This window comes from Octopus sinensis, linkage group LG5, assembly GCF_006345805.1.
Source record: "Octopus sinensis linkage group LG5, ASM634580v1, whole genome shotgun sequence".
NCBI lineage: Eukaryota > Metazoa > Mollusca > Cephalopoda > Octopoda > Octopodidae > Octopus > Octopus sinensis.
The window spans coordinates 127,650,377-127,675,225 of NC_043001.1; the positions used below are offsets into that span (position 1 = coordinate 127,650,377).

Below are 24,849 nucleotides of genomic sequence, written 5' to 3' on the forward strand. Positions count from 1 at the left end.
TTACAAAGAATAAGTCCTGGAGTCGATTTCTTCGACTATAATCCTTTAAGATGGTGCTCCAGCATGGCTGCAGTCAAATGACCAAAACAAGTAAAAGTACAAAAGCAATGTCTCTATTATTAGATGACAAAATTGTTGTGTCGAGATGAACGCAGCTCTATTCTTGCAGTTCTTAACTATTTATATCTTTGAGCTTGTCAATGACCGTGGCATTGAAGGTGTCATTTGTGTGCACTATTTCCAGACTAAATCTGTTGAGCATGATACTTGAAATCTTGGACAAGTTTATCAGGATACTTAGAACAAAGCCGAAGTGGCACACAAAAAGTTAACTGTATGTTGAAAAAACGCCCCAAGACTCTTAGGTTTCTGTATTGCATCCTACTGGGCATCATTTTCCGGTAATCCAAGTATAAGGACTGTCTCTCAGTTAGTAGTGCAAATTTTACCATTGATTTTTCAAAGAACTTAAAATAAACTTGAACTTAACACTATGTATAGAAGACACAGAAAGTAGTAGTCAAGTTGACTGGAGTGTGCAGTATAGCATCTCCTATTGATACTGTTACAACTTCTGTCATGTTGGCCTTCAGCAGGGAAACCTTCCTTTCTTCATCCTGGAACCCATATCTTGCCCAGGATATCAATCGTCTGGAAGCCATTCAGCGACATGCAACCAAAAGAATACCCTCCATCAGGCATTTGCCATATTCTGAATGCCTTACTTCCCTGGGCATGGACACATTGAAACTCCGACGTCTGGCAGCTGACTTGGCAGACACCCATAAAATTATCAACCATCTTACAAACAATAACTCTGAGCACCTTTTCGAACTCCACCCGTCTAACACCCGTGGACATATTTACAAAGTCAGAAAACAGCACAGTTCCCATGACTTTTGGAAAGATTTTTTCATGCTGAGAGTTGCTGAAGCATGGAACAAATTGCCGGCATCAGTTGTTAGTTGTCGGAGCACTGCATCCTTCAAAACTTCCATGCTTTCTGAGATTCGCCAACACTACACCTGATTTTCTCCCCTCCATACACACACAAGCATGTATCTGACTCATACATTGTTCGCTTTCCAGACATTTGTACATTACTGCATATACTTTATACGCACTTTCTGACAATTTGTGGTGCACCTGAGCACTGTATACAATAATTTCATTATTATTTATAATATTTATAACTTTTTTGTTCCATGTATAACAGGATGGGATGTTATGGTACAGAAATGTTTCTGCAAAAGGAATGATACTTGCTCAGCTTGGAAAAAAGACTGGAATTGTTGTGTCCCTTGGACCGTGTACATGGCTTCTTCATGTAAGTATGTAAATGTAAGTGCAGGTGTGGCTGTGTGGTAAGAAACTTGTTTCCCAACCACATGGTTCTAGGTTCAGGCCTACTACGTGGCACCTTGTAGTAGTTGCTTCAATGTAGTAAATCCACTGGCAATTTTCCGAAGTAACAAGTTATTGAATGCTGAAGTATCTTCCTGAATGGGAAATATGAAAAAGCACCAGAAAGCCTGATTGCTGCTGATGTGTTGTCCCTGATGGAACTGGGTAACTTCATTTCAGCTGTTCACTGCATCAGAGCAAACACAATAGTGTCGAATCTCTTGAAGATGATTTGCAGACATATTTCATGAACTTTACTGCATTGCAAGCTCTCTCTTTACTCTTTTACATGTTTCAGTCACTTGACTGCGGCCATGCTGGAGACCCCGGGACTTATTCTTTGTAAGCCCAGTACTTATTCTATCGGTCTCTTTGCCGAACCGCTAAGTGACAGGGACATAAACACACCAGCATCGGTTGTCAAGCAATGCTAGGGGGACAAACACAGACACACAAACACACACACACACATATATATATATATACGACAAGCTTCTTTCAGTTTCCGTCTACCAAATCCACTCACAAGGCTTTGGTCGGCCCGAGGCTATAGTAGAAGACACTTGCCCAAGGTGCCATGCAGTGGGACTGAACCCGGTACCATGTGGTTAGTAAACAAGCTACTTACCACACAGCCACTTCTGCGCCTATGTATGCATTAAATGTCTTGGTCAGGAGTGGGTACTAGACAACTATCTACCTGTTGCCAATTTCAAGCTGTCTGACAAACACTTGTAAACTGCCGTTCTCTGTAGCTCTTCAGTAAAAGATGTAGTCATCTTCACTTGTCTAAATCTTTTTGACAAATGGCCTTGGAAAATAAATATATTGTCTTCGATGCAAGATGAATTTCTGTTGACAACACCACATGGACCCATGAACCATCTCATTAAAATTATACTGGAAGCACAATTAATATGATGATAGTAATTTGATTGGAGTGAATGTTGTTGTTTGTTAACTAGGTCTATGTACACATAGAAAAGACCAATATTCGGCACTTAGTTAAATCCACCATTTTTCTCAGTTTTAATGTGAGATCATACCCAGTCAATGTTTGTTTACCCAGGAATGACCACTTTGTGAATTCCTTTCCACTTGGAGTCACAAATGAAAGTAATGAAGTTTTATGAACTGCCATTCATCACTTTACATCTGCTTTCCATGCCGGCATAGGAAGAATGGGTCATCAATGACAGTCCTTATTTAGAGTTACTAACCTCCTAGACAGGCAAGAGAAGATTTGATAGACAAAATTTAATGAAAGAAACCCATTGTATGTATTTACATATGTGTGTATGTGTGATTACATCTGCACTTTTCCAAAAATCACTTTGCTAGAAATACTATCAGATGATTTAAACTGTAACTGTGGTTAAAAAGCACACTCTGGAACCATATGGTTTCCGGGTTCAGTCCACTGCAAATCTACTACAGCCCCAAGATGAGCAATGCCTTGTGAGTGAATTTGGTAAACAGAAACTGTGCAGAAGCTTGTTGTGCATGTGTCTCTCTTGCTTTCTGTTTGTCCTCCCACCACTTAACAACTGGTGTTGGTTTGTTTGCATCCCATACTTGGTGGTTCAACAAAAGAAACTGACAAAATAAGTACCAGACAGTAAAAGGGTAGATACTGGGGCTGATTTGTTCAGGCCCTTCAAGGTGGTGCCCATCACAGCCACAGTCCAATGACTGAAACAGGTAAAAGATAAAAGACATACATGGTGATTCAAAAGTCTATTTAGCATACAGATGTAGTTGTGTGGTTAAGAAGCTTGTTTCCCAAATACATGTTTTCTGGTTCAATCCCAGCATGGCACCATGGATAAGAGTCTTCTACAATAGCCCCATGCTGACAAAGCCTTGTGAGTGGATTTGGTAGATGGAAACTGAAAGAAGCTCATTGTGTGCATGTGTGTATGTTACTGTCTCCTTGTCTTAAAATCACGTGATATTTGTAAATGGTGTTGGTGTGTGCCCTCATAACTTGGTGGTTTGGAAAAAGAGAACAGTAAAATAAGTATCAGACTTAACAAAAAAATAAGTACTAAGGTCAATTCATTCAGCTAAAAATTCTTTAGGTGGTGGCCCAGCATGGCTGCAGTCTAACAACTGAAACAAGTACAAGGTAAATGACACCATTGTACAAATTGTATCAACTATATCCAATCTTCCACGGAACATGCCTGTTTGTGGGGGGAAAATATTACCCAAGTGTGGCTGTGGTAAGAAACACACACACACACACATATACGATGGGCTTCTTTCAGTTTCTATCTACCAAATCCTTGCACAAGGCTTTGGTTAGCCCAAGGCTATGGTAGAAGACATTTGCCCAAGATGCCACGTAGTAGGCCTGAACCTAGAACCATGTGGTTGGGAAACAAGTTTCTTACCACACAGCCACACCTGCACTTACATTTACATACTTACATGAAGAAGCCATGTATTCACCTCTTCAACAAAACACTTGCTCCTATTCTTCTATTATATTTTCATCTCCCTCAGTAGGCTTGAAAGTATTTGGTGACCTCACCAGTGCTGGTGGCACATAAAAAGCACCCAGCATACTCTGTGAGGTGGTTGGCATTAGGAAGGGCATCCAGCTGTAGAAGCCTTACTAAAGCGGACACTGAAGTTTAATGTAGCTCATCAGTTCATGTCAATCTATCCAACACATGCCAGCATGAAAAAAGTGATGTTAAATGCTGATAATGATGATGATACAGGTGTATGGTATTATATTTACATATACACATGTACATATACTCAGGTGAGATACATGTAAGAAACATAACTATTTGCCATGTAATTAGGATATCTTCAATCTGAAATACAGAAAACATTAGAAACTCAGATGAGTGAACAATGATGGAAAGCAGAGTGGAGAGAACGTGGGAGTGAGTGATATAATGATGATGATGATGGAAAGATTAACTACTAGGAAAGATAACAACCCTGTGGTAAAAAATATACAGGTCAACAGCTGGAGATATGCCAGTGTCACAATAACAGATTCCAAAATTTAAAAAATGCACTGACGCTTCAGTAAAATTAAAAGCACCATTGCAGCTAGTCTTGGCATTTTGGAATTTCCACATGGATTCTTCTTACAATATATTTCTTTACTACCCACAAGGGGCTAAACACAGAGGGGACAAACAAGGACAGACAAACGGATTAAGTCGATTACATCGACCCCAGTGCGTAACTGGTACTTAATTTATCGACCCCGAAAGGATGAAAGGCAAAGTCAACCTCGGCAGAATTTGAACCCAGAACGTAACGGCAGACAAAATACGGCTACGCATTTCGCCCAGCGTGCTAACGTTTCTGCCAGCTCACCGCCTTTCTTCTTACAATAGTTTATACACACATGTACATATCATATATATACACACACACAAGCATGAGTATGTGGATATGAAATTCGTTTTGCAACCATGTTTTCAGATTAAGTCTCAATGTGCGACACCAGTGACTTCTTTACGATAGCCCCAGGCAAAGCAATGCCATGCAACTGAATTTGGTACACAGCAGCTGCGCATGTCTGCAAATGTGCATGAATGTTAATGCACTATGTTTGTCATTGCTCGAGTCAAACGGTGAAGCTTTTGAAGTTCCTTGTTGACATTAGACAACTGGTCATTGTGTGCTTTTAAAGAGCTCATCATCATCATTTTAACATCCGCTTTTCCATGCTTGCATGAGGTGGACAGAGTTTATTGAGGCAAATTTTCTATGACTGAAAGCCCATCCTGGTGCCAACCTCCATCTCTGATTTCAAGCAAGGCAATATTTCTCCATGGCCTGATATCCTTCTGCAAAATATGTGGAACAAGTGACACTGCTTGTAAGCACAGTGGCACTTACAAGTACTGCATAAGATCAAGACAAGGAGACATGCACACACATACACAAAGTCACAGGCTTCTTTCAGAGTCTGTCTACCAAATTCACTCACAAGAACTTGCTCAGCTTAGGGCTATGGTAGAAGGTGCCATGCAGTGAGACTTTAGCAGGAACTATGTAGTTGGGAAGCAAACTTCTTAACCACACAGCAACATCTGCAACTCTGGATTAAAAATCAGGTAAAGTTTAGTGATAAGACAAGAATCTAGCAGTAAAATCTTGCCTCAGATAATAACTCTTCATGTAACCCATGCTAGTTTCAAAAAACATATTAAACAAATATATACCAAAACAAATCTATACAGAAACAAATATATACAGATAAGACAGTTCTCAAGCTGTAATGACTACAATGATGCTAAATAAAAGGCAGAAAACACTCTGCACATTTATGACACAATACTTAATGCATTTTGGAACTACACTGATGGAACATGGTTTAACATCATCACATGTTAGCATGTATATTTGAAAGATGATGGGGAAATAGTCTCACATCAAAACATTAATCATTTACTGCATTATACACTGAATTATATTTCAATATTTGAATTGGAATTTACTTTTTAATCATCATCATCAACAGTCAACATTCATTTCCATGCTGGCATGGGTTGGAGAGCTTGACAGAAACTAACAAGGCCAGGGCCCACACCAGGTTCCATAGTCTGTTTTGGATTGATTTTTACAGCTGGAAGCCCTTCCTATTGCCAACCACTCCACAGAGTGTACTGGGTGCTTTTTACACGACATCAGCACCCACACCAATGTTTTTTACATGACACCTTGGTTTTAGGATCTTAATTCTGAAGTGGTTGGCGGGTCTTCTCAAGTACAATAATACACCAATATCTCAGTCCTCTGTCATCTCAGCATTTTGAGATCGAAATAATATTTAGCCCCAAGCCACCAAAGCCTTGTGAGTGGATTTGGTAAACAGAAACTGAGAAAAGCCCGTCATGTGTGTGTGTGTGTGTGCATGCGTGCATATTTGCGTCCCCTTGTTTTGACGCTGTGAGATAGTTATTTTTTTTAAATGATCATCGCTGTCATATAAGCAGTGTCAATCATTTCCAATATTCTGCAATAACATGTCTGTCCTTGCTTGAAAACAGGTGGTGATTGGCAAGAGGAATGGCATTCAGCCACAGAAAATCTGCCTCAAGAAACTCCATCAACCCATACAAGCATGAAAAAGTGGGCATTAAAATGATGATGATGAATACTTAAAATCTTCCACTGTATAGGCACTGTCTACCTTGTTTTAAGGTAAGAAATACATTTTCCTCCAGAGTCCTTGAGCTGTTACTTATCTCTCACTGTTATTCAAATGAATCAGTCTAGCTTTCAGTGTCATCTGACACGCTGATTAACTTTCAGGAATTTAGATGACTTAAAGTGAAGTCTGTTTGCATTCTTTGTAATACAAATGAACTGCAAAGAATGGAAACAGAAGGCACATTTCTGAGTATATATACAGGGGCTGGACAGAATAATGGAAACACCTTAAAATTTCAAACAAATTTATTTTAATATCGGGTAGGACCACCTTTAGAATTCAGCCTGAATTCTACGAGGTATGGACTCGTACAAAGTCTGAATTGTTTCCAAAGGAATTTTTGTCCATTCTTCAGCTAAAACAGTCTCCAGTTCTTGTAGTGATGATGGTGGAGGATATCAATTGACTCCTTACTTGTTTTTCTATAATGCACCATAAACATTCAATAATATCGAGATCTAGGGACTGTGGTGGCCAGATAAGATGTTCAACTTCACTAGAATGTTCCTCGTGCCATTCACTAACAACTTTAGATGTGTGAATTGGTGCATTATCACCCTGAAAGATTGTTTCCCTCCGGAAACAGTTCTGCAACCATTGGATGAATTTGAGAAGATAAAATACTTAAATAGTCCTGACTATTAATTCTACCATGAAGGGAAACCATTGGGCCGGCAGATCTCCAAGATATAGCCCCACTAGATCATCACAGATCCTCCTCCATGTTTAACAGTTGGAAGAAGGCAGTCTGGGTTAAATGCTTCTTTTGGCTGTCTCCACACGTATACTTCGCCGGTGGTAGGAAATAAGGCAAAGGATGATTCGTCCAACAAAATAACATTCTTCCACTGCTCTAGGGACCAATTCTGTAGGTTTTTACTCCACTCTAAACACTTTGCAACGTTTGTTTTTGAAAGTAGTGGTTTTCTGATTGCAGCCCTCCCATGAAATCTGGCTTTGTGCAGCTCCCAGCGAACAATTTTTGTGGAAGCTGGGTTCTCGAGGTAGTCATTAAGATCTGCAGTATTTTGGGAGCTTTACTTTTGTGATCCGTTGTAGCAATTCGCGTAAGAGTCCAACGGTCCCTACCTGAAAGTTTTCATTTTCTTCCAGAGTTTTGTTTCGACAAAGAAGTTTTTCCTTCTTTCTCAAAGGCTGTCATTACTCTCAAGACAGTACTTCTTGATACACCAAACATTTCAGCTGTTTTCATTATGCTAGCACCCGCCATACAAGCACCAACAATCTGACCTCTTTGAAAGTCTGATAGATCTGTCATTTTAATGAATTTTAATTACCTTTCTCTGATGATATCTGAAAAGAAACAGCAATTTTAGCAAAACATATTAAGCAACACTAATAATAAATCAAAAAACATAAAAATAAACAAGCTTTTGATGATTTTATAGATATTTCAAAATTCTGATGCTATGATGCTAGGTGTTTCCATTATTTCATCCAAGCCCTATATATACATCTATAGGCATGGCTGTGTGGTTATGACATTCATTTCAGAACCATGTGGTTTCAAGTTCAGTCCTGTTGTGTGGAACCTTGGGCAAGTGTCTTCTATAAAACTTTGGTCTGACTAATGCCTTAAAAAGAAGACAATTAAGGGTTGATAAGAAAAGTGTCCAGCCTTTGCCAAACCCATGCCAACATGGAAAGCACGAAACATAAAACAATAATAAGGATACTATTTCATATGTGTGTATATATATATATATATATATATATATATTATATATATATATATATATATATATAGAGAGAGAGAGAGAGAGAGAGAGAGAGAGAGAGAGAGACTTTTATGAATTTGTTTTGCAAGATTCTTGATGTGAAATCATGTGTTGAAACAGATATTGTTATATTTCAAGATGGTCGTTTTTTATTTATTTATTTTTTTGCTTGCCAAATAAACACATGCACTATATATTCAATTTTCACCCATTTATTATTGGTCTCATTTTATCTTATGTCCACTGTCTAGAAATCATCACACACCTGTGACCTCTAGAAAGACAGAATGGACTAAACAGAACGGGAGGAGACATGTGGGATGCAAGAGTCACTGAACAGGTCACAGGTGTGCGACGAAAGATTTCCAGGCAGTGGCCATAAGAAAAATAAGAAAAATAATAAATGAGTGAAGAATGAATATATTGTGTATGTATTTATTTGACAAGAAAATATATTCTTTTAATTTTAAAAATGAGCACGCCGAAATATAACTCTGTGTGTGTGTGTGTGTGTGTGTGTGTGTGTGTGTGGTGTGTGTGGTGTGTGTGTGTGTGGTGTGTGTGTGTGTGTGTGGTGTGTGTGGTGTGTGTGTGTATGGTGTGTGTGTGTGTGGTGTGTGTGTGATGAGTGTGTGATGTGTGTGTGTGTGGTGTGTGCGTGATGTGTGTGTGTGGTGTGTGTGTGTGTGTGTGGTGTATGTGTGTGATGTGTGTGGTGTGTGTGTGTGTGTGGTGTGTGTATGTGTGTGTGGTGTGTGTGTGTGTGTGTGTGTGTGGTGTGGTGTGTGTGTGTGTGTGTGTGTGTGTGTCAAATAAAATGAGGCAACAAAGCAAAGGTTGTGTGGAATTTTCAGGACATTTATATAGAGATAGTTAGTCTTATAGTTGTATCTGGGATATTAGGGATATCCCTTCATCAGAAACGATGCGAGGTGGTTAAATGGATAGAAATGTGAGAGTTCAACATAAGGAATTATATTGGAAAAGGAAGCAAATAAGGAGTATATAGGGAAATAGGAGAATGAATGTAAAAATAAAAATATATAAAGATTAGTTTTTGTGTGTGGCAGATGCACAGAAGTAATAAACACTGAAGATGTACAGAAAATAGGTTCCATCACACCGGGGGATAAAACTAGAAGTAGTTAAAAGCTTTCGCTACCTAGGCAACCAAGTCTGTAGTGGGGGGGAGGGGTTGCTCTGAGAGTGTAGCAGATAGAATAAGAATAGCTAGCGCAAAGTTCAGGGAGCTCCTACCTCTGCTGGCAACTAAGAGCCTCTCGCTCAGGATGAAAAGTAGACTGTATGATGCATGTGTGCAAACTGCCATGCTACACGGCAGTGAAACATGGGCCATGACTGCTGAGTACATGCTTAGGCTTGAAAGAAATGAAGCTAGTATGATCTGCTGGATGTGTAATGTCAGTGTGTATACACGACAGAGTGTAAGTGCTTTCAGAGAAAAATTGGGCATAAGAAGCATCAAATGTGGTGTACAGGAGAGATTGTGCTGGCATGGTCATGTGTTGAGGACAGCTGTGTGAGGAAGTGCCATTCCCTACCTGTGGAAGAGGTAGACCCAGGAAGACATGGGATGAGCCAGTGAAGCATGACCTTCGAAAATTGGGCCTCATAGAGGCAATGACAGGAGACCAAGACCTTTGGAGATATGCTGTGCTTGAGAAGACCCAGCAACTAAAGTGAGATCACAGCCATAGCTGACGGAATGTTGCATGTCCAGCCCAGTTAAGAGTGCCCTTGATGTGCCAGGCGATATGATATGCTTGAGAAGACTTGTTGAGTCAAGTAAAACCAATATTGTAGCTGTGGCCAGTGCTCACTGATTGGCTCTCGTGCCGGTGGCACATAAAAAGCACCATCCGAATGTGGCCAATACCAGTACCCACTGACTGGCCCCAGTAACGGTGGCATGTAAAAAGCACAATATGAATGTGATCAATGCCAGGCCTGCCTGACTGGCTCCTGTACTAATGCTGTGCATTAAGAAGGGCATCCAGCTGTAGAAACCTTGTAGAAAGATTGGAGCCTGGTGCAGCCGCTGGCTCTCCAGACCTCAGTCAAACCATCCAACCCATGCCTGCATGGAAAACGGACATTAAACAATGATGATGATAGTTGCAGTTCCATTATCCAAACAAAAGTGGTGTGTAGAAGTGGTAGAAATATAAGAGAGAGAGAGAGAGGAGTAAAGACCCCCCCCCCCTTTGGTTACAAATGACCATAGGATTGCACCTATAAAGTTCCCCTCCTAGGCTCAGGTCCAGGGAAGGTTGTTTGTGGAAGACCAGCAGTTACCTATGCATACCAGCCTCCCCTCTCCACGCCACTGATGTTATCCAAGGGAAAGACCGATACAGCTTAGCACCAGTGAAGTCGCAACTCATTTCTACAGATGAGTGAACTGGAGCAACGTGAAATAAAGTGTCTTGCTCAAGAACACAACACAAAGCCTGATCCAGGAATCAGAAGCTCAACACTAACCACTGAGCCATGCGCTTTCACACACACACACACATATATATATTGTAATATTATGGTACCAATCAGGCAGACGTTACACACCGCTGGTCAAAATGCATTTCCTCATATTGTTGTAGCTTTCAGACAATGCCACCATACTGGCTAAGTAGGCAGATCAATATTTCTCCAGAACAGAACACTCGTCCTAAACAGGGTTACCCATTTACAGCCACATGGACTGGAGCAATGTGAAATGAATGTTTTTGCTCAAGAACACAATGTGCTATCAGTCTGGAAATTAAAAGCATGATCTTGTGATTCTGAGTGCAACATCCTAATCATTGGACCACAGGCCTTCACATATATTGGTAAAATGACCAGAAGTACTCAATACAAATGTGAAGTGTGGTAATTAATTTAAACCAAAGCAATGACACAGTTCTATATTTAAGAGATGAGGAATTATGTATATCATTTACGTTGTTTACATTATTTACATTTGTCAGATATTTGTCCTCATCTTGTTTGTTGTTAACACAACGTTTCGGCTGATATACCCTCCAGCCTTCATCAGGTGTCTTGGGGAAATTTCAAACCTGGGGTCTCATTCCTAAGGTATTTTGGGGCATATGGCATAGTGGTTAACAGTGCAGGCTACTAATCCCAAGATTTCAAGTTCGATTCCAGGAAGTGACCTGAATAATAATAATAATAATAATAATAATAATAATAATAATATCAAAAAATACCTTAGGAATGAGAACCCAGGTTCGAAATTTCTCCAAGACACCTGATGAAGGCTGGAGGGTATATCAGCCAAAACATTGTGTTAACAACAAACAAGATGAGGACAAATATCTGTCAAATGTAAATAATGTACAAAGCAATGACCTGTTACACTGCAGTTTCCAAGGTGTGTAATCACTTCTTCAGGTAAGTCTGAGGAAGTTACTGCATGCTGTGGAAACTGGACAGTCACTAGACCAGCCTAAATAAACTATATATGTATGTGTGTGTGTATATAGAATATAAATGAGTAACAAAGATGTACAGGTGTTAATTCATTACAGCTGTTTCAAGTGGCTCCTTTAATTGATTAATGAAAACATTACATCAATTTGAAAGAAACTGTTCTCGTCAGACGACTGCATAGACTTCAAAACATAAGGATATAGCCACTTTTTTCAATATATTTACATTAGCAATGGAACTCAAAATATTTACATTGTTTTTGTCATATCTGTAGTAGAATGGATTCAATTAAATCTTAACCCTTTAGCATTTAAACTAGCCATATCCAGCCAAAAGTATTCTACCTGTTTTATGTTCAAACTGGCCATATCTGGTCTCTCACACCAACCCTACAATATCGTTTTAAAAATTAACAGCTACCTCATCAAAATCTCATAACTACAAGATAATGCATGATTAATTCAAAACAATGTGGATAAAAAAGCATTAGTTTTGGCAGAATAATGTGAACACTAAAGGGTTAATTATATATATATGTGTATATAAATGTTGAATGATGAAAATGAGTGCTCAACACCGCATTGATGGATATAATTTCTTTATTTGTGAATTAAGGCTACCGTTGGTTTCATGTCAAGAAAAGTAGGAAAATATCCTAGTGTCTTAATTTTTCAAGCCAATCACATGGGGAAAGGTGTTGATGTGTGCATGCATGTGTGTGTGAGAAATTTATGAAGAAATCCACTACCTGCCCCAAAATTAACACGAGCAGAAGTATATTATTTCATTGTGTTAAACTGTGTGCTAAACAAATTCTTCAAGCTACTTTGACCATGTTGCATTTCGTTACGCTGCATCAGAAAGTTCCATCTACCATTAACTTTGGTAAGCCACTCCTTTCACATCTTGTGTCTCTTCTAACATCAGTGTAGCTAAGTGATCTTTGCTCTCTGTTAGGGTGCAGAAGCCAACTTTCCATTGAGCAACCACAGCAGAGATAAATAAGCAGAATCGATTCGTAAATCTCCTCTTTGGTCTTATGACCATGTCAAGAGTTGCTTTGCACCTTCATAAGAAACCCAGTGTACATACCATCAAGGAAATCTTAAAACTCTTTATTCATAATCACAGTTTCAGTTCCTTAGGGAAAACTACTCTCTACATACACTCTAAAAAGATCAGCAATGTTGACTTTGAAATAGAAAAATTTGTGTATGTATTTATATTACCTTTGTGATAACATTATTGCACTCCTGTTCCTTTGTCATATCTGAATATGTTTCAGCTTTGTAATATAGTTATATCATTAAACTAGCAGTATCGCCCGGCGTTGCTCAGGTTTGTAAGGGAAATAACTATATAAGCATTTTTAGAGATGTAAAGTATAACAGCCATCTCAATATGGCTAACCACAAACGGAGGTGTTACTGTAGCTTTTTACGTTCTGATACTTAATAATACATTTTTAGAGAGTTACTTCCCTTATATAATAGCAAAAAAAATGCATTAAAAATGGGAAAAAATGATGGTAAATTTTTTTTTAAATCGTAGACTCATCGTAGACGTGCGCTAATACCCAGAAGGGCTCGATATGAATCACGACTATAAGACACCCGCTTTTGGTTACACTGCACCGCAAAATGTGGGAGTAAGGAATCTAAATCGTCGGAGACAGACACACAACTTCACTTTTATATATAAAGATATACTTCCACCTAATGTACACAATGTTATAATATTTATTTCTATATTGTATCTATAATACTTATGTGTGTTTACTGCCGTTTGACATACATTAATTGCAATTATTGTCTTTAATTCTTTTGTTTTGAGAAAGCAGTTAGATGGAGGGGTGGGAGCCAGAACCAGGACAGGAAGAAACTTCTTGTTATGTCGGTGGTACATAATGATAATAAGCTGAACATGCACAAATATGTTTGCGTGTGTTTGTGTAGATATCTTCATACTCAGGCAAATTGCTAGTGAACGTCTGTCTATAACAGGAACATGAAGGTCTGTGAGTAAAAGAGAGGGAAATGAATGAGTGCATGTCACGGATTTTTGTCAGCGAACAGGTCGCGGTCTTAAAGCGACGAAAATATTTTGACTAATTAAACTTAAATGTTGAAGTGAATCGAATGGCTTTTGTGTGTTTCTTAAATGGCTTACAGACACCTTCCACGCTGCAATTGTGTGTATATATATATATATATATATATGTATATATATAGGAGTGAGATAGAAGATTTAAGGAGTGGCTGTGTGGTAAGTAGCTTGCTAACCAACCACATGGTTCCGGGTTCAGTCCCACTGCGTGGCATCTTGGGTAAGTGTCTTCTGCTATAGCCCCGGGCCGACCAATGCCTTGTGAGTGGATTTGGTAGACGGAAACTGAAAGAAGCCTGTCGTATATATGTATATATATGTATATATACATATATGTGTGTGTATATATATAATATATATATATATATATATATATATATATGTCTATGTGTGTGTGTTTGTCCCCCTAGCATTGCTTGACAACCGATGCTGGTGTGTTTACGTCCCCATCACTTAGCAGTTCGGCAAAAGAGACCGATAGAATAAGTACCAGGCTTACAAAGAATAAGTCCCGGGGTCGATTTGCTCGACTAAAGGCGGTGCTCCAGCATGGCCGCAGTCAAATGACTGAAACAAGTAAAAGAGTAAAAGAGTATGCAAAAATATTTAGACAAATGTTTTAAGTCATGTCACTCTCACACACATAAATATCACATGTGTCCATGTAAAAGGACCTATTTGGAGGAAGTCCTCTATTCAAATACTTGTAGTATGCACATATGTTTGAGTAAGTTTATATTCTAAATTATATATATATATATATATATATGCACCAATCAAAGTTTCTCTTTTCCAGAGGTCCGGAAACTTGATAGTCCAAGTAGTAACAGAAGCAGATTCAAAATTAAATAAATGTCGTTTTGGTTTACCTAACAGAATTGAATGCTTTTTTTTTTTTTACATACATACAGAAAGGTGCCTGTCAAGTGTGTGTGCTGTGTGTGTATGTGTATATGCATGAGGGGATGCTGAAAGGTTCCTGACTTTAAGAGTGTTGCAAAAGGCTTAGTTAGAGGCCCAATCTTCCTAGTTCTTTTACAGAGCTTCGAAAATTTGAAGGACTGCTGCAATAAGTGTTTGAATCTAAAAAGGGAATATCTTTATATATAAAAGTCAAGTTGTGTGTCTGTCTCCTACGATTTAGATTCCTAACTACTCCCACATTTTGCGGTGCAGTGTAACCAAAACCGGGTATCTTATAGTCGTGATTCATATCGAGCCCTTCTGGGTATTAGCGCGCGTCTACGATGAGTCTACGATTTTAAAAATAATTTACCATCATTTTATTCCATTTTTTCACTATTATATAAGGGAAGTAACTCTCTAAAAATGTCTACGATGAGTCAACGATTTAAAAAAAAATTTGCCATCATTTTTTTTTCCCATTTTTAATGCATTTATTTTGCTATTTTTTGGTTATAACTCTCTAAAAATGCTTATATAGTTATTTCCCTTACAAACCCGAGCAACGCCGGGCGATACTGCTAGTGTTGACTAAAATCATAATTGACTGATCCTCCTGTATTTTCTTTTACCCAAAGCCAGGAACTTTTCAGCACCCCCTTGTGATGGAATCTATTTTCTGTACATCTTCAGTGTTTATTGCCCCTGCGCATCTGCCACACACAAAAACTATTTTCCTGGTTAATCTTCCTTTAATATTGCTGCACCTTTTGTGTCCATAACTTACACTGGGTACATCAGATCAGAGTTTCTTCCCACGCCTTTTCTACAGATCGAGCTGGGCCATCTACCTGAAGGGGATTGTGATTTGACACACTTCCTACTTACTAAGATTTTAGTTTTTGCTAGGTTAACTCTAAGGCCCTTCAATTCTAGACCCACCCTAAACATCGTCTAGTTCTGGCAGTGACTCGGCTATTAGGGCAAGGTCATCAGCATAGAGGAGCTCCCAGGGATAGCCTATTTTGAATTTCTCTGTTAGGAGGACTATAATGAATAAGAGGGAGCTAAGGACTGATCCTTGGTGAACCGCTACTTCTCGGAATTCTTCACTCTACTTATTGCCAAACCTCACCTTACTGACAGCATACCTGTACAGCTCTTACCAACCACTCATTTATCCCCAGTTTCCGCATTGACCACCAGGTAATGGATCGAGGGACTCTGTCAAAGGCTTTCTCCAAGTCAACAAAAACCAAGTACAGAGGTTTATCTTTGGTTAGATATTTATCCTGCAGTTGCCTTACCAGAAATATAGCACCAGTGGTGCTTCTGCCTGGCACAAAACCAAATTGCATCTCATCTAGGTTAACTCTCTCCCGAATTAGTTGGGTTATGACCCTCTCTGTAATTTTCATCACCTGATCTAATAATTTGATACCCCTATAGTTATTTCTATCTAAAGCATCACCTTTCCCCTTGTAGCAGTTGACTATGGTGCTGCTACACCAGTCATTGGGTATGACTCCTTCATGAACTGCCCGATTTACTATGCAGGTGACAAGACAATAACCCATACCGCCCAATATTTTAAGCACCTCTGCAGTGATTCCTGATGGGCTGGGTGCTTTCCCTGTCTTCATATCCTTAATTGCTTTATCTACCAGGGTAGTCGATTTGGGTAGCTGGTCCATCAATTGGGTCAACCTTTGGCAGACTCTCCTCCTCCCATTCATTCTCCACATTCAGCAGTCTTTCATAATGGCATCTCCAAGCGTCTTTCTTTGCAAAATCATTAAACGCAAGGGCACCATCATCCATGCGGACACATTTGTCTCCAATGAGATCACAGTTTTCTCTCACACATTGTCTTGCAATATGAAATACCTCAGTTCGTTGGTCCTCACATCGCTGAACATTGGCAAACTTCTTTTTCTGCTACTCTCTTGGCTATATACACCTGTCTCCTAGCTTCCCTTTTGGCTATCTGATACATTCTCCTGCTACCCCCACTCTTCCAGGCCTTCCAAACCTGTTTCTTTGCTCTAATGGCCCTGTCTACAGTATTGTTCTACCACCATGTTACCCTAGGTCTGGAAGGGACTTTGCACCAGCCACAAATTTGGTCTGTGACACTCAGCAAGCTGTCTCACAGGAATTACCAGCTGCCTTGTATGTCACAGGCCTGTAGCTCCTCTTCCCTATCATCAAATTTCTCGGTAAGGTTATCCCCAAATCTCTCACCATGTGAAGGGTTCTTAAGCTTTCAAGTCCTTCTTTTCCAGATTGGTCTGCTTTTTGGCATCCTTCTGGCCTCAATTCTAAAGTCACTAATAACTAATCTATGCTGGGGGGTACATTCTTCACCAGGGAAGGTCTTTGTATTTAAGAGCAACCATGCTCATTTGGTAGGCCCGCTTGTGGGGCATAGGCCGAGATAATTGTAGCTATACCATTCTGCAAGACTAGCCTGAGTTTAAGTACTCTATCACACATCCTCATTACCTCCATGACCTTATCCACCCATTTCTCTGCAAAAAGTATGCCCACACCCACTATTCCATCACTATTACCTTCCCAGGAGAGTTTATACCTATGTGCTTTGCCTGTGAGGACTCTTCTCCACCTTACCTCTTGTATGCAACATACATCAACACGATGAATGGTCACAGCCACAATGCCTTTAATCACAGGTCAGCTGAATCAGAGTAGACCAGGGCTAAATAAACCTAAAAGACTTATTCAAATGATGGCAGCTAAATGAGGTGCAAATCTCAACAGATTTTACCTCAATATTAAGTTTGGATAAGACAGTAAACTGGCAGAATCATTAGCACGGCGGATGAAATGCTTAGCAGTATTCCGTCTGCCATTACGTTCTGAGTTCAAATTCCGCCGAGGTCCACTTTGCCTTTCATCCTTTCGGGGTCGATAAATTAAGTACCAGTTATGCACTGGGGTCGATGTAATCGACTTAATATCCCTTTGTCTGTCCTTGTTTGTCCCCTCTATGTTCAGCCCCTTGTGGGCAATAAAGAAATAAGAATTATTAGCACACAGGATGCTTAGTGGCATTTCGTCATTCTTTATATTCCGAGTTCAAATTCCACCAAATGTGAACTGAAGCCAATGTAATTGACCTCCCCCACCTCCCCCGAACTTGCTAGCTTTGTGTCAAAATTTGAAATCACAAGTTTGGAAACAACTATTCATTGTGCTAAACAGCATAAATGATTGAACCTCAAACTGGTCAACAGGCTTCCGTTGAGGGTAGTGTAGTCATGCAAGCATGCATAAATGAATAGCTGTATTTCAGATATACTTTATATTTGTGCATGTGCTTGAAGGTATTTTTATATCATCATCATTTAACACCCATTTCTCCATGCTTGCATGGGTTGAATGGAATTTGTTGAGGCGGATTTACTAAAGTCAGATGCCATCCTTGTCACCAATCCTCATCTGTTTTTATGTAAAGTAATATTCCCCATGTTTTCACTGAAGATTGGAAACGGAGAACACCGTTTGATTGCTGGTGACATTTGTTTACAACTATCACATGATACCAAGGCAAAGAGACAAGACAGACAGACAGACAGACAGATAGACAGATAGATAGATAGACGGACAGACAGACAGACAGATAGATAGATAGATAGATAGATAGATAGATAGATAGATATACGACGAGCTTCTTCCAGTTTCTATCTACCATTTCCACTCACAAGGATTTTGTCGGCCCGGAGCAACAGAAAAGATACTTGCCCAAGAAGCCAGGCAATGTGACTGAACCCGGGACAATGCGGTTGAGAATATACATAGGTAAATACATACGCAAAAAGCTGAATCCGTGTAGCATTTTGCTTCTCCAAGAGAACCTGAAAGTAGCAATTTCCTTACAAAACCTCTAAATTATAGAGCTATATTAGAAAGAAATATCATCCCTTTGAGAGGTGGAAAAACTATTTGTAATATCTATGTAAAAATATGGAAAGGAAAAACGATGATGAAAAACTATGACCAAATAATGCGAAACGTAAAATTCGCCGTAACAAAATAAAAATCAGATGTTCTTGAAAACAGCTGACACCTCTTTCATCTTCGTGGTTTCTCGGTCTAGCAGAAAAAATGTGAACAACACGGTAATTGTGCTTCACTACAAAAGAAACGGGACAGAGAAGAATTGACAGGCATTATTAAGTAGCGCTCGTAATACAAGTCGAGGACTATTCTTTCGGCGACAGCACTGTTTGTAATTAAGATAAGCAAATTTAGAGACCAGGGTTGTGGAGACACAACAGCAGAGTATAATAATTTCTGATGACACCAAACTTCTAAATTCGATCCACAATTCGGGCTACATTTTTAACGATATCATTTTGCTGCTCGTTGGGGGGGAAAATGCAATAGATGGGTGTGTTGCATTGCACGCATGTGTGTATAAGTGTGTGTGTGAGTATATATATATATATATATATATATATATATGTAAGTGTAAAAAAATACAAACTGGGACAAGAACGTGAAACATTTAGAAGACGATACAAAAAACACGGACGGGACATTCGAAGCCTTCAATCTTCAGTCAAGAACCGATCATCTTCGCAATTTCGGCTGATTTATATATATATATATATATTGTATGTACGCACATACATACGTGTATCAAGGCAACAGTCATATTTTGGAGAGTTAAATTAAAACGGAACCAACAAACGAAAATAACCAACCGAACTGAATATAGCAAAAACTTGTAAGATCCTTCGGTGATGGAAAAAAAGAGTAAAGAAAACTCATAAAAAGCAATTATGTAAAAGCTAACGACAAGTTAACTCATCTTAATTTCAATGTGTACGATACAAGAATTGACAGTCAGTTTAGCATCAGAATTTGTGTTTGAGGATGTATTATATATTTCTTTACTACCCACAAGGGGCTAAACACAGAGGGGACAAACAAGGACAGACAAAGGGATTAAGTCGATTACATCGACCCCAGTGCGTAACTGGTACTTAATTTATCGACCCCGAAAGGATGAAAGGCAAAGTTGAGGATGTATTATAAATACGACTAAGACCCCCACTTACTTGGCCCGTGGTTTTCTTAATTTCCTTCTTTGCACCCATCTAAGTATTCTATCATCTAAGTATACTTTATCATCGGCGATATCGATGAAATTCCATCTTAAGTCCATCTCGTTTTTGAACGTTAAGAAAATCACGAAAGAATAAAAGCCACAGCAGCAAACAAACAAAAAATCTGTCGCATTTCATTTGAATAGGATAAATAACTAAAATATTTTAAGTAGCTTATTAAGCTAACACAATACATGACTTGGTCGAAATGACAACAATTTAATACAAAGGAATTGCACGTATGTGGCAGGGAATCACCCTTACTCAGTATTCTATGTGAATGATTGAAATAAAAGACATTAAATCGGTCGTTTATTGAAGATTTTGTGACTTTTTTTTGTAAGAATTTAAAGGGATACAGCAGTCAATCATATCACATTTGTCATAAAGCTATAAAAATCTGGCGATATAAAACAGTCATGTCGCAAATTATCCTTGCTAAGAACACACAAGTTTCTAATGAACTCAATTATTTTCGATAATCGGTTGCGTATAAATGTATATTTGAACTTTCCAAAAATACAGCAATCCCAATTTGGTTGCGTCCAAACTAGGAATAAAGTACCCAAGACATATCCGAAGGTGTTTAGTCAGAACTGTTAAGATTTCTTCTTCGTTGATGAATGAGAGGTTTAAAACTTTACTCAACTGATGATATTTACTGAAACAGATCACCATTAAACCGTATCTAATTCTACTGTTTAACTTCGTTTCCTTTCTAACACAACATATATGTATATATATGTGTATATATATACATATATTGTTTATGCTTGTTCGAAACTACAGCTTTTACTTCATCACCCTCCAAGTTTCCTCCGATCGCGCTATATTTGTACACATACAAAATGAATATTACCACTTACCGGGCTAATAAGGAGAAGACACCATGCAATTTCGATTTAAGCCACATCTGTTGGTATGGACTCAGAAAAGTATTCCTACAGGTAAAGAAGCGGAGCGCCGATATCAGGCCATATCTTAACATGGATCTAACCAGCATTTCATGTGGCAGCCATCATAACAAGGTCGTGCCACTTTCTCACACTATCACCTACTTTAGCTCACTCCGCCTTCCAACATTCCCTTTCTATTTGTCGCTCTTTTCTTACTACCTCATTGATTAGTTTCTTTCTTCGCTCTCACTCCTCTCTCCTTCACTCTCCCTTTCTCTCTTTGTCACTTTCCTCTTTCATTTTATCTACTACACTGTTTATTTCTCTATATCTCACCTCTTCTATTTCATATTATTTTACTACGTTCTCTCTCTCTCTCTCTCTCTCTCTCTCTCTCTCTCTCTCTCTCTCTCTGTATACTTTTCGTTGTTCTTTTCCATCTTTTCTGCTCTGTTAAGTTAACTTGCTTTCTTTAAAAAAAAGAAAAAGTAAACAAAAAAAAATGATTTCTCACAAATTATTTTTGATAAATTATTATTGTGTGTGAAAACACAGAACTTCTTTGCATTTGTTGACACACTCACTCACACATACATAATCATCATCATGATTTAACGTCTGTCTTTTAATCTGGCATGGGTTCGACGGTTTGATAGGAACTGGCAAACCAGAGAGCTGCACCGGGTTCCATTGTCTGATTTGGCATAGTTCCTACGGCTGGATGCCCTTCCTAACGCCAACCACTTCACAGAGCATACTGGGTGCTTTTTATATGGCACCATCACTGCTGCTTTCTTACATGGTTCCAATACCTGCAGGGTGACCAAGTAACTTGCAAAACGAAAATCTCTCAGCTGGAAGGAGTAGAACCAAAAAAAGTGGCTGTGTTCCAGGTGAGAAGGTGAAGTATCACAGAGGGATAGAGATAGATGTCTTACAACAGAGAAGGTACTTGGCTAGCCCAAAAGAAAAAGAAAGGAGAGGAGGGAGAGGTTATGTTAGAGAGAGAAATAGATGGTACTTGAGATGCATCAGGACATACCCACAGGGAACATATATATATATATATATATATATATAGACGCCATGATAGATCGTTAGCCACTACACACATTTTTTTTTCTCTCCTTGTTTTCTGTGTCCCTTTCTGTAGAAGAGCATAGGCTTGAAATGTAAAAGACTTTTTCTATTCCTGAGTGTTATACTAATACGTCTGTTTGTTTTGTACACCACCTGTCTTCGTCTTTTGTTGTTTTTTCGTAAACTCTCCCTATATATATATATATATATATCATCTCATCATCTTCGTTTAGCGTCCGCTTTCCATGCTAGCATGGGTTGGACAGTTCAACTGGGGTCTGGGAAGCCAGAAGGATGCACTAGGCCAAGTCTGATCTGGCAATGTTTCTACGACTGGATACCCTTCCTAATGCCAACCACTCCGTGAGTGTAGTGGGTGCTTTTTACGTGCCACCAGCACGTATGTATGTATGTATATATATATATACTACAAAATTAGAAAATGGAGAAACATACTTAAATCAATAAAACATCAACTATCAGATGATACCCAATCAATACTTTATTACACCATTACATATCAGTAAAGGCATATATATAATATATATATTATATATATATATATATATATGCATGTATGTATGTATGTATGTAGGTAGGTAGGTAGGTAGGTAGGGAGGTAGATATAGTTTTATATTGTCAAACATTATACTCCAGGTAATGATATAACCAGTCAGAAAGTTACTGACAGTTAACACGCTAACTATTGCACTTCACAATAATGAAAACTCTTCAGACATCCTAGCTAGAAATGCATATTCTCTTTTATGCTGAAGGTGAATTTACAATCCTGGTTCATTCAATGGTGATAAAAAATTAGAATGAAGGGTTAGCAGTAAATGTTCTGCAAATGCTTGATGCAACACTGAGACCATAGTCTACAAAGCAAAGGTAGTGTTGTCTGACAACAGTGAAAAGACACACACTCAGAAATATGTTGGGACAATGGTAGACCCTTTTAAGGTCAGGCTAAATGATCATGGGTCCTTATTTAGAATTCAGGAGAGGTGCAATGTTACAACATTAGCCAGCTATATAAGGCAGTTAAAAGAGGAGAGAATACTGTACAAGATCAACCAGAAACTGTTGGAACAGCCTTGGCCATACCTGAGCAGAACTAAGCACTGCAAACTTTACTTAACTGAAAGAGGAAAAATTCTAAAAAAAAAATCATGATTCAGATGCTTTCCTGATTTAAGAAATAAAATATTTGGTTGCTACCCTCATGATTTTAAATGGGTGGCTGGAGTACCGGAAAGAGAGGTAAATATGGTAGGGAAGAGTTGCTAGAGTCTATCTTCAAGGTGACATCTCCAAGAAGATGAATTGAAGAGAATGTGGAGACATAAAATCAGAAAGGAAACATATGTAGCCTGGATTTTACCTGTTCTACTCTCTCAATTTGGATTAATCTTTTATTCTTTTATCTTTTACTTGTTTAAGTCATTAGACTGTGGCCATGCTGAGGTACCACCTTGAAGAGTTTTCAGTCAAACGTATTGACACCTATACTTACTTTTTTAAAAGCCTGTTACTTATTTTCACAGTCTCTTTTGCTGAACCACCAAGTTATGGGGTCATAAACACACCAGCACCAGTTGTCAAGCAGTGGTGGGAAGACAATAACAGACACATGGATATATATATATATATATATATATATGACAAGCTTCTTTTAGTTTCTGTCTACTAAATCTACTGACAAGGCTTTGGTTGGCTTGAGCCTACAGTAGAAGACACTTACCCAAGATGCCACAAAGTGGGACTGAACCCTGAATCATGTGGCTAAGAAGCAAGCTTCTTACCACACAGCCACACTTATATATAGACATAACAAGAGGCAATAGAGATTAATAAATAGAAGCAGATATCTAGAAAGTATTAAGCAAACTTGGTTAACTATATCAAACAAACAGATACCGATAACTTCAAGTAGAATTATCATCCAAGGTAATTCTTTATGTATGATAAAGCCAAATATGTATGTATACACCAACAACAACATTGAACACCTTTTTGATCTCCATGTGTCTAACACACGTGGACATGCCTACAAAGTCAGAAAACAACACAGCTCCCATGACTTTCGGAAACATTTTTTCACGCTCAGAGTTGCTGAAGCATGGAATAAACTGCCTGCGTCAGTTGTTGACTGCCATGACACTGCATCCTTTAAGGCCCTCATGCTTTCCGAAATCCGCCGAAACTACACTTGATTATATATACACTTCAGATGAGTTGTAGTGCACCTGAGCACTGTACACAATTATTATTATTATTATTATTATATATATATATGTGCATACACACACGAATTAGTCTACAATAGCCAAAGTAATAAAATGTAACATTAATTTAACTCATAACTTCTTGATAAATTATCTAAAATAAATGAAAATTTATGTGTATTTAGTAGTATACACACACACACACACTTTTAGCTAATATCATAGCTTTCACCTGATTTGTCATGGATTTGATTAAATTATCACTGACAGCCTGGTTTAGGTTAGCCACTCTGGGGTCAGTGTTTCTTTTAGCTCAGCAACTAATGATGTAATTTTCAATTTTGCTCACAACTTTCTATAAAGATATTCCTCTCTGTCTGTCTGTCTGTATGTATGTATATTTGTGTTTGTGTGTGTGTGTGTGTGTACATGCTTGCCTCCCAGCAATATGGTTTTGGGTTCAGTCCCAGCATGTAGTACTATGGGCAAGTGTCTTTACTACAGCTCCCCAGGCTGACCAAAGCCTTGTGAGTGGATTTGGTAGAATGAAAAGAAGCCCATTGTATAAGCATATTCTTTTTAGAAAGTCCCAAACAAGGGAGAAGCCAGTTAGTGTAAGATACTATGAAGAAGGAGAAGCTAAGACAAAAGGAGTGAATTTAGTTCAGGTCAATAGAAAGGAGAAAATAATGAGATGGAAGAGAGTTCCAAATC

General features: G+C 38.6%; 1 protein-coding gene across 2 annotated transcripts in view; it reads right to left on the reverse strand.

The window, feature by feature from the left end:
* LOC115211709 (uncharacterized protein KIAA2013 homolog) overlaps nucleotides 1–20,994 on the reverse strand; it is a 103,025-nt gene extending 82,031 nt beyond the window's left edge. Inside the window, exon 1 of one of the 2 annotated variants that reach the window (XM_029780362.2) lies at nucleotides 20,798–20,992. In XM_029780362.2, coding sequence (XP_029636222.1) covers nucleotides 20,798–20,934 — 137 coding nt within the window. In that variant the 5' untranslated portion in view covers nucleotides 20,935–20,992. Of the gene's footprint in view, nucleotides 1–20,797 lie in introns of both variants that reach the window. The other variant, XM_036503072.1, reaches the window with a different exon arrangement.
* Between the last annotated feature and the right edge of the window lie 3,855 nt (nucleotides 20,995–24,849).